The 15,664-nt window shown below is 51.3% G+C and overlaps 1 protein-coding gene across 1 annotated transcript; it reads left to right on the top strand.

The window, feature by feature from the left end:
- Positions 1 to 461: 461 nt before the first annotated feature.
- FOXG_17422 (uncharacterized protein) lies at positions 462 to 14,909 on the top strand (the record flags this gene model as incomplete). Its single annotated transcript, XM_018397427.1, has 2 exons — positions 462 to 800; positions 862 to 14,909. The coding sequence occupies 2 exons, from the start codon at positions 462 to 464 to the stop codon at positions 14,800 to 14,802; spliced, it is 14,280 nt and encodes a 4,759-aa protein (XP_018258411.1). The 3' UTR covers positions 14,803 to 14,909.
- Between the last annotated feature and the right edge of the window lie 755 nt (positions 14,910 to 15,664).

Raw genomic sequence — 15,664 nt, 5'->3', positions numbered from 1 at the left:
GTGGCTAAGATCTTCGGAAAAATAACGTAAAACTTGTTAGAGTTGGTTGGCTGCATTGAGTCCCCGGGGCTAACCGAGCTTATTTTTGTTTGCACTGTAGGTAACCGTAATCTTATCAGATCATCAGCCCCCCACTGCGTTACGCTGGCCGAGATGAATTATGGGTGTCAGCAAGGATCGGACGTTTCACCGAATATGGACACTGTAACTACCTACCATTTTTGGCTCCATACGCCATGATACACTGTGCTGAAGGAGAGTTTCTAGCTTCATTGAGGTGGACATCGTCATCAGTGTGGTTGAGTGCCGTGCTAAGATTGCCGAGCGATAACGGCCGACGTAATTTGGTGGTTTGCGACAGAGACCCTGTGTCTATTGATGATCTGGTAAACACCACGGCAGAGTATCACGAACTACCGTACAGCTGTTGCACGGTGTAAGACAAGGATACTATCAACACCATGGATAACGCAATGTCTATGACACGGCCTCCTGTTACGCAGCTTCGGCCACTGCATACTCAACAACAATCGATAGAGGCATCTCAGCCAATCAGCTGGACCAGCTCTGTCGAGCCAAGACCTGATGAAGAAACCGCCATCAAGGCATTTGTGAAGCTTGTATCTCATCTTGTCGTTCTTGATGAAGAGGAGAATTTTTGTATTCAAGATACTAAGCGAGGTGGTTTTATCTTGGCTCAGTATTCGAGTTCTGAGAGAAACGAGCTTGGTAGCTTCCGTTTCGTTAAGCCTGAGAATCATCAAGATATTCCATCTGATTTCTCTTTTGGTGAAGGCAAGGTGAGTGGAAATGCTAGTTCATTAAGTCAGGGATTCATTTGTATGCTGATGTTCTGGATAGATCCTTCAACTTCACTTTGAAGAACACGAAGTTCAACTCAAGACGGATGCCAGTATCATCCCTGAGGCTGCCCTGGGGGCTCTTGGCTGCATGTTAGATGACATTATCACTGAGTTGCACCGAGGGCATCACGCAAGTCCTGAATGGACTCAGCCGTCTGTCCTCAACTTTCCCCCACGATCTGAGCCCCTGTCCCTCTCTCTTGAAGATGTGACTTCAAACGACAATGGTGTGAAGAGTTCACTTCTGCACCGATGTTTTGAGAGGCGTGCGGCAGAGAGACCTGAGAGCATTGCTATCGACTATCTAACGGACCTCGAAAGTGGCAGTCGCGTGACTTTTACGTATCGTCAGGTCGCAAACGCAGCGACAGCACTGGCAGGCAAGGTTGTGAAGGCCTGTGAGGAGTCAACGCAGTCTCTCAAGACAGTCGCAGTGCTCATCGGACCATGTCCAGAACTCTACATCTCGTATCTGGCAGCTCTGAAGGCGGGAGTAGCCTTCTGTCCCATCGCCGTGGATGCGCCTAGAGAGAGGAAGGAGGCTTTGATGGCAGACCTGAAGCCATCTGCATTGCTTACAACAACATCCTTGCTGAAATTAGAGTCGTCCTCTTTTATCGATTCCTCGTCAGAGACCATCGACGTCACTCCCTTCCTCCAGGCTTGCGATACTGAACCAGAGCAACAGCCAACACCTGCAACAATGAGCGCGGATGACTTGGCCTACATCTTGTACACATCAGGAACAACTGGATTGCCCAAAGGAGTAGCCGTCAGTCATCTCTCGGCCTCATGCACCATCTCTGCCCTAAGCGCCCACTACGGTTTTCCCCAACCATCTCCTACATCCAAACCTGTCAGGTGGTTTCAAGGCGCTGCACCTACCTTTGACATCTCCCTATTCGAGATCTTTTGGACTCTTAGTACTGGCTCAACGCTCTGCTGTGCGCCTCGAGAGTTCACTCTACAAAACATCGACAAGGTTGTTACTACTTTGGAGGCTGATATCACCAACATCACGCCTAGCTTCGCCAACTTGCTCGATCCCTCATCAATCAGTGGGCTTATGGTCGGTGGTGAGACCTTGAATGCTCGGCTTCTCCAGAAATTTGCTCCCTATAACCTGACAGTGAAGGGGGAACCTGGCAAAGTACCCCGAGGCATCTACAACGGATACGGACCTACCGAGGCGGCTATTTACTGTATTGCGCAAGCTCATGTGCCTGAAGGTCAGCGCGGATCCGTCATCGGAACACCGTTGGCAACTTGTGGCGTTCTTATTGTTCAGCCCCTGCCAATTCCTCAAACTGGCGAGAGCCTCAAGCCCCTCCCCATGGGTGCAGTAGGCGAACTCGTCATCACTGGACCTCAAGTTAGCAAGGTGGGCTACCTGAACCGCCCAGACGAAACAGCCGCGGCATTCCGAGATGACCCTCGATGGGGCCACGTCTACAAGACTGGTGACAGGGCCAGAATTGTCTGGGACAAGGGCGGCTCTCCCATGGTCGAATTCCTAGGCAGACTCTCTGATGATCAAGTCAAGCTCAGTGGACGACGTGTTGAGTTGGGTGAGATTGAGAGTGTTCTGGCCAGCAAGGTCTCTGGTGTCAAGGAGACTCTATCCTGCGTGTGGAAGCAGGGTGCAGAGGCAGGTTCAGAGAAGGTCGTGAGTCTGATCGTCGTTGATAGAACTGAGAACTTCGAGACTGTACACCAGGAGTGCTTGAAGGCGTCTCAGCATCATCTTCCCGACTACATGAGACCTTTCAAGATTTTACAAGTCGACGCACTTCCGAGATCTGCTTCTGGCAAGGCAGATCGCAAAGCAGCTTTGGCACTGGTCAATGAGATGCTGAATACTGACCTTGATGGCCAAGTGCCTACCCACCATGACCTGTCTCAGAGCATTGAGCCTCTAGCGGACCCCCAGGATGCTGAGCTTGAGCAGGAGCTCATCTCAATCGTGAACAATGTTCTCAGCGACTCCTCAACATCAGGCCCTGCCATCACAGCAAAGACACTCCTCGTCGCAGCCGGCATTGACAGTCTCCGTGCAATGAGGATCTTGCGAGACATCAGGAAGCGATGGCCAGCATCCCGGAACCCTCAACTTGAGCCCTCACTGGCACTTCTCCTCGACAACAGCGCGACAATCCGTTCGATCTTTTTCCCTAGCAGTCAAGACATTGATGCTTCAGCCACGAAAGCTGGCAAGCAAGCCAGAACAAAGGCTCAACTTGAGGCATTCTCCACGAAGCATACATCGGAGGTCCTGGACAAACTCAACCTCGCCAAGCCCGACATTGAGATGATTCTGCCCGCAACTAGCACACAGAGTCAATTGGCAGTGAGCTTTGCCATGGATAAGCGCAACTATGTCAGCCATACCACCCTGAGACTCAAGCCAGGTATCTCAGTAGCAGCTCTCCGGGGCGCTGTTGAGGCGTCGATGTCAAGACAGCCCATTTATCGAACGGCAATGCTCCCCTGTGACGACGACCTTTCTCCCTTCCTCCAAGTTGTTTTGACACCAGCCGCATGGCAGAGATTAAGCGGCAACTCTGATCGGATTGCTCTCAGGAAAGCCAGCGCTGATAGTTTGTCTGGCGGCGCGCAAAATTGGCTAGACTTGGCGGAAGAGGATCTCAATCTTGAGTCGCACAGGCTGTACCATGTACAGATCATTGATCCTGAAGAAGCTGACACTAGTGCTCTTTTGATCATCAGCGCTGCTCACTGCATCTGCGACGGTCCTTCACTTGAAGTGCTGATGACAGACATCACTCGCCAATACGCCGGCCTTGAGCCACTTCCACGTCAAGGAATCTACGATGCCGTTTTTGAATGGGCATGCAACGTCAACCCAGAGACAGACCAACTGTGGCAGAAGGCTCTGGAAGGATGGGAGACTGAGCCACTCGGGGCCATCAGTGGTAACAATGTCAAGCCGACTTCAACCAAGACTCGTCAACATGCCATGGTACAACACACCAGTCCGATTCCTTGGCAGCTTCTCGAGAGTAAGAGCAGGGCACTGGGAGGCTCCCCGCTAACGATTCTCCAAGCTTCTTGGGCCATGCTTCTACACATCCTCTCCGAGGCAGACACAGATGACGTGACCTTTGGCAGCGTTCTTTCAGGTCACGATGAACTTGTCCACGGCCCAACATTTTCTGTTGTGCCTTGTCGAGTTGGCTTGCCCGAAGTGCAGACTCTCAAACAGCTCGTCAGCAGCCTGATGGACCATTCCAGATTTGCCCAGAGTCACAGGCATACATCCTTTGGCGTCTTCAAGACACTCCCATACAACACTGCACTGGCCTTGCAAGCATACCCCCAACCCGAAGATGATGGATCAGACAAGGCACCTTTGCTCTGGACTGAGATCTCAAATCCGGCTATACGTTACGACTTTGCCATGTTTGCTGAGGTCTTCCCCACGAACCCGAACTCGCCTGACAGGAATGGAAGATTCGATGATGTCGTGTTCAAGTTGACGTATCGCGACGAGACATTCTCAGACACTTCTGCAACATGCATCATCAAGCAGTTTGCGGCACTCACCGAGACTATCCTGGCGTCACTACCTGACAACCTGGTACAGAGTCTCCCTGCGCGCATTGACAGAGACCTATTGTCTGCTGAGGGGACGATCCCCGTGGTAGAAGAAGGCTTGGACGACGCAAATAGAGAAACTCGCGACAGAGCTCAACTTCTGCATGCTCAGTTCGAGGATCAAGCTGCATCGACTCCCGATCTTCTTGCACTGAGCTTCTACTCTTCACTCGACACCGCTCCCGTCGAGATGAGCTACGCAGAGCTTGATGCTAGAGCCAACGGTCTGGCGAACATATTGCGCGAGCAAGACATTGACATCATTCCCATCTGCATGGAACGCAGTATCGAGCTCTATGTAGCTGTCCTGGCCATTCTAAAGGCTGGGTCTGCATGGTGTCCTATTGACACAACGTCTCCAGTACAACGTCGAACGTCTCTCATCGCTCGAGCGCAGAGCAAAGTGCTGCTTACGACTAGCGAGTCATTACCTCTGGTGGAACCTTGCCTCGCTCAAGACGCACTTAAAGAGGTTCAAGTCATCCTTGTTGATAAGTACAACGACCACCAGACATCGGTCCGTAATAGACCACGTGAAAGCGTTGCTAAGATCACTGGACAAGATTTGGCATATCTTCTATGGACTTCCGGGACCACAGGTGAGCCCAAGGGTGTCATGATTCAGCACAGCGCTGCTGCCCAAGCGATGCGCGACCTGCAAGTCCTCGTCGAGCACGACGATCGTGAGCAGGTTCGCACCTTGCAACTCTCCGCTTACAGCTTCGATGTCTTTGTACAAGACCTGTTCTATACCTGGGGCTTGGCGGGAAGTGTCATCAGCGGTACAAGAGAGCTAGTCTTGGGCACATTCACCGAGTTCATCTGGAAGTCTCGCCCAACTCACGCTCATCTGACACCTTCGTTTGGAGCCAGTATTGCAGTTCAGGAACTCAAGGGTTCAACTCTTCAATACGTCACGTTTATTGGCGAAAAGCTGACTGAGGACGTCGCCGAGGCTTGGGCGCATCCCGATATCACGACTCGCGCATACAACACGTATGGGCCAGCTGAGAATGCTGTCGTCTCTACGATGCGACAGTTCTTTGGCAAGAGTCGAGACACGGCTAAAGCGGCCAATGTTGGCTTTCCTCTGGATCACTGCACGGCCTACGCTGTTCGCGAGGTTGAGAACTCACAAGGCACCAAGCGATGGGAGCTTGTTCCTCGGTACGGAGTTGGTGAGCTTGCTCTGGGCGGTGCACAAGTCGGCAAAGGCTACCTAGCAAACGAAGCCAAGACTACCAAGGCATTCATCCAGGGCGGTCCAGGCATCGACGAGCGCATCTATCTCACTGGAGATCTCGTGCGATTGAACGACCATGGCTTTGAGTTCCTGGGTCGAAACGACGATCTCGTCAAGATCACTGGCATTCGCATTGAACTCAGTGAGATCAGCGCAGCGTGCGCAAGCTTGAAGGATGACGACGCTGCGGTTGAACACGTCGAGACACTGTATCTCCAGCGTCCAGGTGCACCCGCTGGCAATAACAACAAAGTCGTCGTCACGTTTGTCTCGGTCAAGACTGGTGATGTTGACACTGCAAAGATCAGATCCCAGGTGTTCAAGAGGGCCAAAGATCTCTTACCTGCTTACATGGTGCCTGGCCACGTTGTTGTTCTGGATACGACCATGCCGAGGACTGCCTCTAACAAGGTTGATCGCAAGGCGCTGCAGGCTATTTACGCGGAGTCGGATCTCAATGTGTTGGCTGGTAAAGATGACTCGGCACAGTCTCAAGGACAGAGTCACCAAGCCAAGCAGCAGTGGACGAAGGATCAGCTTTCCATTCTCCAGACAATCGCCGGACACTTCAACATCCCAATGGAGAACCTCTCCTCGGATGACAGTTTGGCGGGGCTTGGTCTCAGCTCACTGCAAGTTACGAAGCTTGCTTGGCTTCTGAGGCGAAAGCTCAAGTGCCAAGTTGGAGTCCTGGATCTCATGAGATGTGAGTCTCTGGGAGAGCTGGTCGATATCACGCTTAGTCGGATGCCAAAGAAGGCCGAGGAAGTTGAGCTACCAGCCCAAGCAGGTGACACAGAAACATCATGGCTTGCATCTATCAAGAAGGCACTTACTGATAACATCAAGGGTGGCATGCGACCCTCCGATACGCAGTACATCCTACCCGCGACACCCATGCAAGAGTCCCTGATCGTCGAGACTATGCTCGAGCCACAAGCTTACTGGGCCCATCGCGTGTTTGATCTCAGCCACTTAGACGACGTCGATGAACGCCAGCTGAAGAGAGCTTGGACTGCTGCAGCCAAGCGCTTCGACATCCTCCGAACTGTCTTTGTCCCCTTGACACAACTCGACGTAGATGGCACCGACAACACAGTGTCTTGGGCTCGTGAGAAGGGTGTTCACTCTACGATTCTCCAGTTGATTCGAGAAACGCCAAGTTTGCACTGGTCCCAGATTCGATCTGAGGAAGATCAAAGCCTCAGTGAACTGGCTAAGGAGTTGCAGCTTGAGTTGTCTCCAACAACCATCATTGAGGCACCGTGGGCTGTCACTTTTGTCGAAAACACCAAGACGATGATGCTCAGTATGCACCACGCCCTCTACGATGCAGTGGCATCTGATGTCTTCCTGGAGACTGTCACGAGCTTGTATCACATGGAGTCTGTCGGAGATGTAGGCGGAGTTGTGCAGTTTGAGACTGGTCTCGGCCTAGGGCTGTTGCCGACTCCATCCAAGAGAGATGAAGCAGCTGCGCTATGGAGTCGTCGACTGGATGAGATCAGCAGGACAGCCTCTGGAGACACGCTGAATGCGCCTTTCCCTGACCTCACTCAATCTCGACAAAAACAGGTTCAGAAGATTCTGATGTCGAGGAAAGACATTCCTGCTCCATTCCTCCAATCTACTTCGGCAGTTGCACTTCCAACACTACTTCAATCCGCCTTTGGTTGCGTTCTCGCCTCATACCTCGAACTCGATGCCGTCGTACTCGGTCACACTATCTCGCAGAGAGTCATTCACCCAGATCTCGCACGAGTTGTTGGTCCCGCAATAGCCACGCTGCCTCTCATTGTTCGCTCCAATGCTGCTTCATCCGAGGAACTCTGGAAGGAGATGGCTACCGAGTCAGCACAGATGTTTCAGAGCACACACAACCTTCATCCCGTGGATGTCAAGAAGATGCTCAATCGAGGAAGCGGGAGCAGTAATGCCCCATTCCCGGGTCTTTTTGTCTATCATCCCGCATCAGATGAAAACCAAGCTGAAGCCAGTCAGTCCATGTTCAAGGAGATTGGACAGGCATTGTCGCTCAACGTTGAGCATCCACTTGCTCTGAACATCTTTGAGGCCAATGGAACTATCGAACTCACTGGAGATGGACGTCGTATTTCTCAGGCACAGTTGGACCTTTTGCTTAACCAGATCCTTGCGCAAGCGCAAGTCATGACCGGGGCCCCCAAGGCTCCTTTGACTCAGCTCCAGAACAGAATGAGTAAGAGTCTTCTGTCCATCAGTGGTGAAATTACCAGCCAAGAGACCGAAGCTGTCAATCCGACTCGAGACGTTTCCTCTCACGCATCGGGGCGTCCAGATTGGATCGCCGTTGAGGAAGTCGTGTTTCAACATTCGGATGATGACGAGGAGATTACTTCCAAGGCCATTACCTATGCCCAGCTCGAGAAGCTCACCAATGCCATCGCTACGAGAATAATCCAGCATGAGGCTCGCCTACAGCCTGATGATCCTGTAGCTATGTGCCTTGGTAGAGATATCAAGTCATTGGCAGTCACCCTGGCCATTTTCCGTGCTGGATTCGTGTATCTTCCTGTAGATGAGGATCTTCCACCAGCTCGCAAACAGCTCCTTATTCGAGATGCGGGTGCTAAGCTGGTGATCACAACCGAAGAACTTGTCGGTGACTTGGGACTAGACGATGCCAATGACCCTCCTCTACTTGTTCTTCCTGACACGAATGATGACGTTGATGCCATACTTTCGTGGCCTGTATCTGAGATCCCACCATCGACCGGCATTGGCGGTTATCTCCTCTACACTTCTGGCTCTACTGGCCGTCCCAAGGGTGTCCGAGTTTCCAACAGCAATCTCTGCCACTTCATCTCTGCATTCAGCACCCGATTGATTGAACACTCGCCCGCTACCGCAAGACTCGGCGGTGTTGGGAAGTACCTCAACCTGACTTCCCGCGCCTTCGATCCTCATCTGACACAGCTTTTCGTGCCCTGGCATCTTGGTCATCGGGTCGTCATCGGAAAGGACCGCACGGCTATGATGGCGAATCTGAAGGAGCTGATCAACGAGTTGAATGTCACACACTTCGGATCTGTTCCCTCGGTGTTGAGCCAATTGAGGCTTCGACCTGAAGATGTTCCGTCTGTGAGAGTAGTCACTACTGGTGGAGAGAAGGCCTCGAATGAGCTCTTGAACACGTGGGCTCAGGCCCAAGGGCCACAATCGGCTGATGACCAAGCTGTTCTCTTCAACTTCTACGGCCCTACAGAAGTCACCATTGGATGTTTGGGCCATGCTGTGCACCAAGACTCCAACGCTCGCAACCTTGGACTTCCATTACAAGGTCTTGAAGCTATGCTTCTATGTCCCAACAGCGAGGGTGACAGTCTTATCATTGCTAGAAGAGGCCAACCAGGTGAACTCTGCATCGCTGGTCCGCAGGTAGCAATGGGCTATCTGAACCGTCCCCTTGAACAAGCCAAGAGCTTTCAGACCATTTCTCTCCCCGATGGCAGCAACAAGAGAGTCTATCGAACAGGTGATATGATGAGGATGATGAACGACGGCTCACTCGAGTTCCTTGGCAGAGCTGATCAGCAAACCAAGATTCGCGGACAGCGACTTGAGCTGGATGAGGTCGTTGGCTTCCTGAAGCAAGTTGCAGGTGACAAGGGTGACTTTGACTTTGCAGCGACGGTTGCTTCCACGGGAGATGATAGCTCAAACCAGCAACAACAGCTGCTGGGCTTCATCGCTAGGAAGACCGGTAGTCCCAAGGGTCAGGCTGAACAGGAGGTTGAGCTACTTGAGGTCCAAGACGAGGAGTCAACTTCACTACTCGAGATGATTGAACACGAGTGTCAAGACAAACTCCCTGCTTTCATGGTACCGACACTGGTTTGGGTTTCCAAGATCCCATACCTCGCCGCTTCTGGCAAAGTTGACACCAAGATCTTGGCGCGTTTGGCAAAGGACTTCCTAGCCACTCAGCTAGATCACGATGGAGATGACACCAACTCGGGAGGCGTGCTTGGATCAAATACCAGCTTGAGTGCAAAGGAGTTGGGTGTGGTTGCGGCTATAGAAGAGGCCGTCGGTGGCAGCGTCAAGGCATCGAGCACCAGCAGCATCCAACGTCTTGGTATCGACAGTCTTTCGGCAGTGACCTTGGTCTCTCTTCTAAGAAAACGTGGCTTTTCTCAGTTGAAGATGACTCATCTCCTCTCTTCATCGTGCACAGTTGCAGATATTGCAAGACTTGCTGATGGCCCCGACAGCGGTAGTCCAACTAACAGCACGCCTTTGTCGACGCCCCCATCGACGGACGATCGACAGACCCCGACTCTGAGCGTGTCAGACCTCGGCCCCCTTCCAGAAGGTCTTGATGCATCCAACATCGAAGCTGTCCTTCCTTGTCTCCCTCTCCAGTCTGCTCTCATCGCGCGCGCTCTCGTTTGGCTCAGTGCCTTCAGCGAAAGAGAGAACGCCGAGGGACATGACGTTCCATACGTAGCACAGTTCAGCTACCGTCTCAGTCGCGGCACAGACATCAACAGATGGAAGAAAACAGCTGAAGAGGTCATTGCCTCGGAAGCAATGCTCCGAACCTGCTTCCTTCAACATGAAGACGATGGCCAGATCTTCCAGGTCGTTCTTCGATCGTTGCCATCTTCTCCTCTTGGTGATCATGGGCATCCAGCCGATATCGTGTCTCAGATGAATGCACGACCTCCTATCCGACTACAAGTTTCCGAGATCGAAGGAGACGAAACCACCGTGTCGCTCAAAATCCACCATGCATTATTCGACGGTGTTGCTATCGACGCGCTCAAGAACAAGCTTGAAGTAGCCTACAACAGCCAGACGTCGGCAATTACTGCATCCAACAGCTTAGCAACCTTGTCCACCATTTCGAATCACTGCAACCTATCGAATGAGCAACTCGACGCTACAAGACGGTCGTGGCAACAACGATTACAGGGAGTTCAACCATGTCGCGTTGGAGCCATTGACGACAACAACACGAGCGGTACCATGGCTCGTCAGACTCTTTGTCTTGGGTACACGACTTCTGAGCTCAACGCCAGACTCAAAGCTCACTCCCCAGGATCTGGAGAAACAGTATCGGCATCATCTGCATTCCAGTTGGCTGTCGCTATATGCCTCGCCCAACTCACCAAGCAGCCATCTGTTGTCTATGGATTCATCATGTCACTCCGGCCATTATTAGATGGCGTTGCCAACGATGTTGACAGCTTCATCGGCCCATGTCTCAATACTCTCATTCGAGCCGCCGCCATCAACAGTCTCGATGAGACTCTGCCCCAGCTGGCTCAACGTGTTCACAAGTCTCACCTTGATGTCTGCCAAGGTGCTATGCCACTCGTCAGCGTCGATAAAGTACAGCGCTGGTCTGGATCGGAGGACAAGCTTTTCGACAGTCTCTTGAGTATCAACATCGTGTCTGCCGACGAACTCAGTGACGCCAAACCAGGACAAATGACCGCTTTACCTACTCGTAGCAGTAGCGACATGGCTTTGGCGTTTGATGTGGATCTTCACGCTGATGGAAAAATCATGTTGACGCTTTCTTCTGCTGGAGCATTGAATGTGGAGCAGCTTCATGATATCGGCCAACTGTTTGAGAAGGTTGTGTACAGCTGCGCTGACAAGACCGTCAGAGTGTCGGATGTTGTTACTTCACCTCTCACTTCAAAGGTTGTACCAGTCCAAGTCTCCAACGGCCCTCGAAGTGATAGCATCTCGAGAGATGCACCAAGTTACAACAAGGCACTCGCTGACACCCAAACTATCCTGAGTCGCTTCGTCCATCTCAATCCATCTGAGCTGTCATCCAAGCCCGACTCGACGTCGTTGTACCAGCTTGGTCTTGACTCCATCACGGTTCTCCCATTTATCAAGTCGATCAACAAGTCGCACAAGACCAAGTTGTCTTCGCACGCCGTGATCAAGGCACGAACCATCAAAGGCGTCGCACAGCTTTTGCAGGATGCAAAGGCCAAGTCTCCTTCCGTTGACAGTGCTAAGTCTCATTCTAGCAGTGACCATCTCAGTAGCAAGTTGAGTGAGACTGAGCTCTATGACAGGAATCTTGAGCGTCTAGCCAAGAGTCTCATGTTCATTGCAACGCCGCTCCAAGAAGGCATGCTCAGTGCATCTCTGGCCACTGATAGTGATGCATACACGTATGTTCATGCCATCCAACTTTCTGACTATGCTCTTGCACATGACACACCCAGTCTTGACAAGTTTTTCGCTGCTGTGAAAGACACCGTTCAAGCTTGTGAGATCCTCAGGACCCGATTCATTTTCACTGATGATGATGAGTCGCCGTGGGTTGGTATTGTATCTCCCACTGAGCAAAGCGACCGCGTCAGCTGGGAGGTTCAACCAACAGTTCCTGGAAGATTGTATTTGCGAATCCATCATGCCCTCTATGACGCAACATCTATCAAGTCTGTCTGGAGTATTCTCCAAGAATACTACCGTCGACGCCTCAACAATGACCTCTCTAATGGCGTCGACGAGCCCAAGCATCTGTACAGACCGTTTGCAAGGACTGTCGCCTGTTCGCAAAGGGCTTCAATTGGCTACTGGACAGATTCCGTTCGCGACTATACGTATACGCCCCTCGACTTCCCCGGTGATGATCTCAAAGCATCATCTACAGTCCATTTCGGCTTGGACACGAGTGAACTGTCGCTTCTCCAGTCGAAATGCCGGGATCTCGGCGTGACCATCAAAGCAGCACTTCAGTTGTCCTGGATCAAGGTCTTGTGCGAGTCCCTTTACAGACAAGCTGACGTCGTGTATGGAGAAGTTGTTTCGACGGATGCCGATGATGATATTGCCATCGTTGGCCCTGCGATCAACACGTTGCCCTTGAGAGTGAAACTAGGTCACCCTGACCGTTGCATCAATGTCTCACAAGCCTTGGCGCTTGTACAGAAACAGATCGACGGTGCAAGAGGCACCAATTCAATGGCTTCACTGAGAAAGATCCAGACGCTCTGGAGATCAGGACATGAGAGGGCAGATGCACCAGCAGCCCTCTTCCAGAGTCTCTTCGTATTTGACGGAGTTCTTGGCTCTTCAAATACCAGCGATGACTCGGAGAAGCTTTTCAGGTCTGTGCAGGCTGAAGCCGCTGACGCGACTGGGCCAGCCTATGATGATTACCCTCTCATCGTGAGCTTCCATATCAGGAATAATATTCTCAACGGGAAGCTGAGGGCCAAGTTACCCCAAGAGCAGGTTGATTCACTGGGTCAGAGCCTGAATGCAGCTTTGGACCACATTCTTCATGGACTTGACGTGCCTGTTGTTGACACCAAGTACCTTAACCCAGTCAGCAATACGCCGCCTCCAGAGACCAAGAGCGATCCGACGGAACCTGATATGAATGGCTTGACTCCAACAGCCGACGCAGCATTGAAGCTTGTAGATACGGTTTTAGGAACAAGGCGAGGTGGAAAGAAGATCGGTTACAGCACAAGACTTATCAGCGTCGGCATGGACTCGATCTTGGCCATTCGACTATCGAAGCTTCTGAAGCAGCAACTTAGACTCAGTGTCAGCGTTTTTGAGATCATGAAGGGTGCTAGCGTTCGCGACATCTTCACACGCCCAGCATCTTCGCGCAAGCCAACGAGAAACGGCACCCAGCATCAACCGGAGCCTCTTCGAGAGGGTTTGAAGTCGACGATATCCAAGACCCTTAGACAGCCAGAACATCTGATCAAGTCTATCATTCCTGCTTTACCTGGTCAGCGTTCTCACCTTGAGCTTTGGTTGCACAACGGGAAGAGATTCTTTGAGGCCCCATGGGCTTACAGACTTCCCGACACTTTCGACCAGGAACAACTTGCGGCCTGCTGGTCTGAGCTTGTCAAAGCTCACGATGTCCTTCGAACTACCTTTGCAACTGGAACGACCTCTATGGAGCTGTACCAAGTCACTCTGTCAGAGGATTGGTCAGCCCGGTCGCGCTTCATAGCCCTGGAAGACGCATCAAAGACTGTCGAGGAGTTGATCGCGGAGCATGTGAGCCAGGAAAATTCCAAGGCATCAGACTTGAAGGAGCCTCCAGTCCGCCTCTCTTTCTTAGAAGCTGCAGATGGTAAAGCGGTTGTCTTGAGACTCCATCATGCACTTTATGACGCATGGACTATCAAGATGTTTGAACAGGACCTTGACGATCTTCTCAACGGGGGCAAGATCCAAGAGGCTCGCCAGTCACTGGAGCAAGTGGTCCAAAGTATCCGAGAAATTAGACAACCAGACGCCGAGGAAGCATACTGGAGGCGTCATCTTTCCGGTGCTCAAGAAACAGTATTAGGTCACAACGCTGAGCATACTGTTCTATCAGCGCATGGCCCGCAGTTCAAGACGAGCTCCAACATTGCCCCTCAGAATAGCACCAAATCACTGTTGCAGAAGAGTAGCTCAGAGGTCTCTGCAGCTCTCATTCTCTCCTACGCAAGGACACTGCGGCACTTCACTCAACAAACCAGGCCTACCTTTGGTCTCAACCATGCTTCTCGATCTCTTTCGTCACCTGATGGGATGCAAACCCTTGATCTGACTGCTGCGAGTATCCCAACTCTTTCTGTGACGCCATTCACTATTGACTTGGCGTCGTCGGCTGAAGACCTACTCGGCTTCATCCAGGACCATCTCGCGCAACTCAATTGCTTCAGCCAGGCAGATGGTGTTCGGAAGCTAGGTCCCAAGTTCAATTCGCACTTGAACATCATCCACCGCCGCGATCATGCAGCATCTCAGAACGGGAGCTCCACGGACAGGCCGAAAGCTTTGGAGAGGTATAGGCTCCCTGAGACACTCGCCTCTGAATACTTCACCGCTACAAAGCCGTCATCTACGGTCTCTACCATTGATGCACTTGACACGGCCTATTTGTCCAATCATCATTTCTTTTTCAATGTGATTATGGGCGAAAATGATAATCTTACTGTGTCTGCGAGTGGCGATGAATCACTGTTTGATGGAGACTGCGCTAAGGTTGCTCATCTGGTGGATTATTTTCTTGCTGAGCTTTCCAAAGTTTCAGCGCGCGAGGGTTGATTAATGATGCGATTTCCATGTACATATCTTCGATGTAATTTTATTTCTTTATTTCTCTCAATATCTAGATCACTTGTTTGTTCACATCAGAGCACAGCTTTTCCAACATAATTATTATCACCATACCCTGTACCTGACGTGTTCAAGAACGCGTCAACGCGCTCACCGCTCCAGCGGAAGAAGCTGACATAATGCAAACCGACAGCCTAATTGGCCATGCTGCTAACCGCTCAGCCGGTTATTCACGGTACATTTCCCCACACTCACCAGACACGGATTCGGTAGTCGGAGGCTCATGCTCCGCGTCGATCATCGTATTCACCCCCAGGCGCGATCCGAATACCGCATCAATTACACTTAAGCTTTAAAGTCTCATGATCATACCCCAGACATGATCTGGTCTATTGTGGGGAGTCAAGGATGTTGTTATTAGGCTGTAATTGAAGGGTCACTTGGCATATAAAATTCATGGCTCTTAGTTCAGCTAGCCTCGACTCTCATGGCGTTGAGTCGAGGCCATTATCCAGGAAATTGCCATTTATTGATAGATGATAATAAGACTGTTACTGTTAAAGTGGCAAAATGGCTCTTCTGTATTGCAGGTACACACGTTGATAAATAGAAAATTCGTTGTTTCGCATCAACTTGACGTGTATTTGAGCATATATCCAAGCCTTGCACTCCTTTGCTAGGTCTTGGCTGACATTAAACATAGTCAATTTCCTTCAATCTACCGTATTCATGCAAGGAACAAACAAATAGCATATACTTGCAGGGAAACAAGTTTTCAGTCTGCTGATTTGGCTATGCGAGCCGGCTAATAACCCCAGACCTGGTTTTAGCCATCTTGGTTAAGAGAAAG

Source organism: Fusarium oxysporum, genomic scaffold, assembly GCF_000149955.1.
Source record: "Fusarium oxysporum f. sp. lycopersici 4287 supercont2.49 genomic scaffold, whole genome shotgun sequence".
NCBI classification, from domain to species: domain Eukaryota; kingdom Fungi; phylum Ascomycota; class Sordariomycetes; order Hypocreales; family Nectriaceae; genus Fusarium; species Fusarium oxysporum.
Note: the sequence above shows the minus strand (reverse complement) of the source record. Positions and strands in the feature narration are given on the sequence as shown.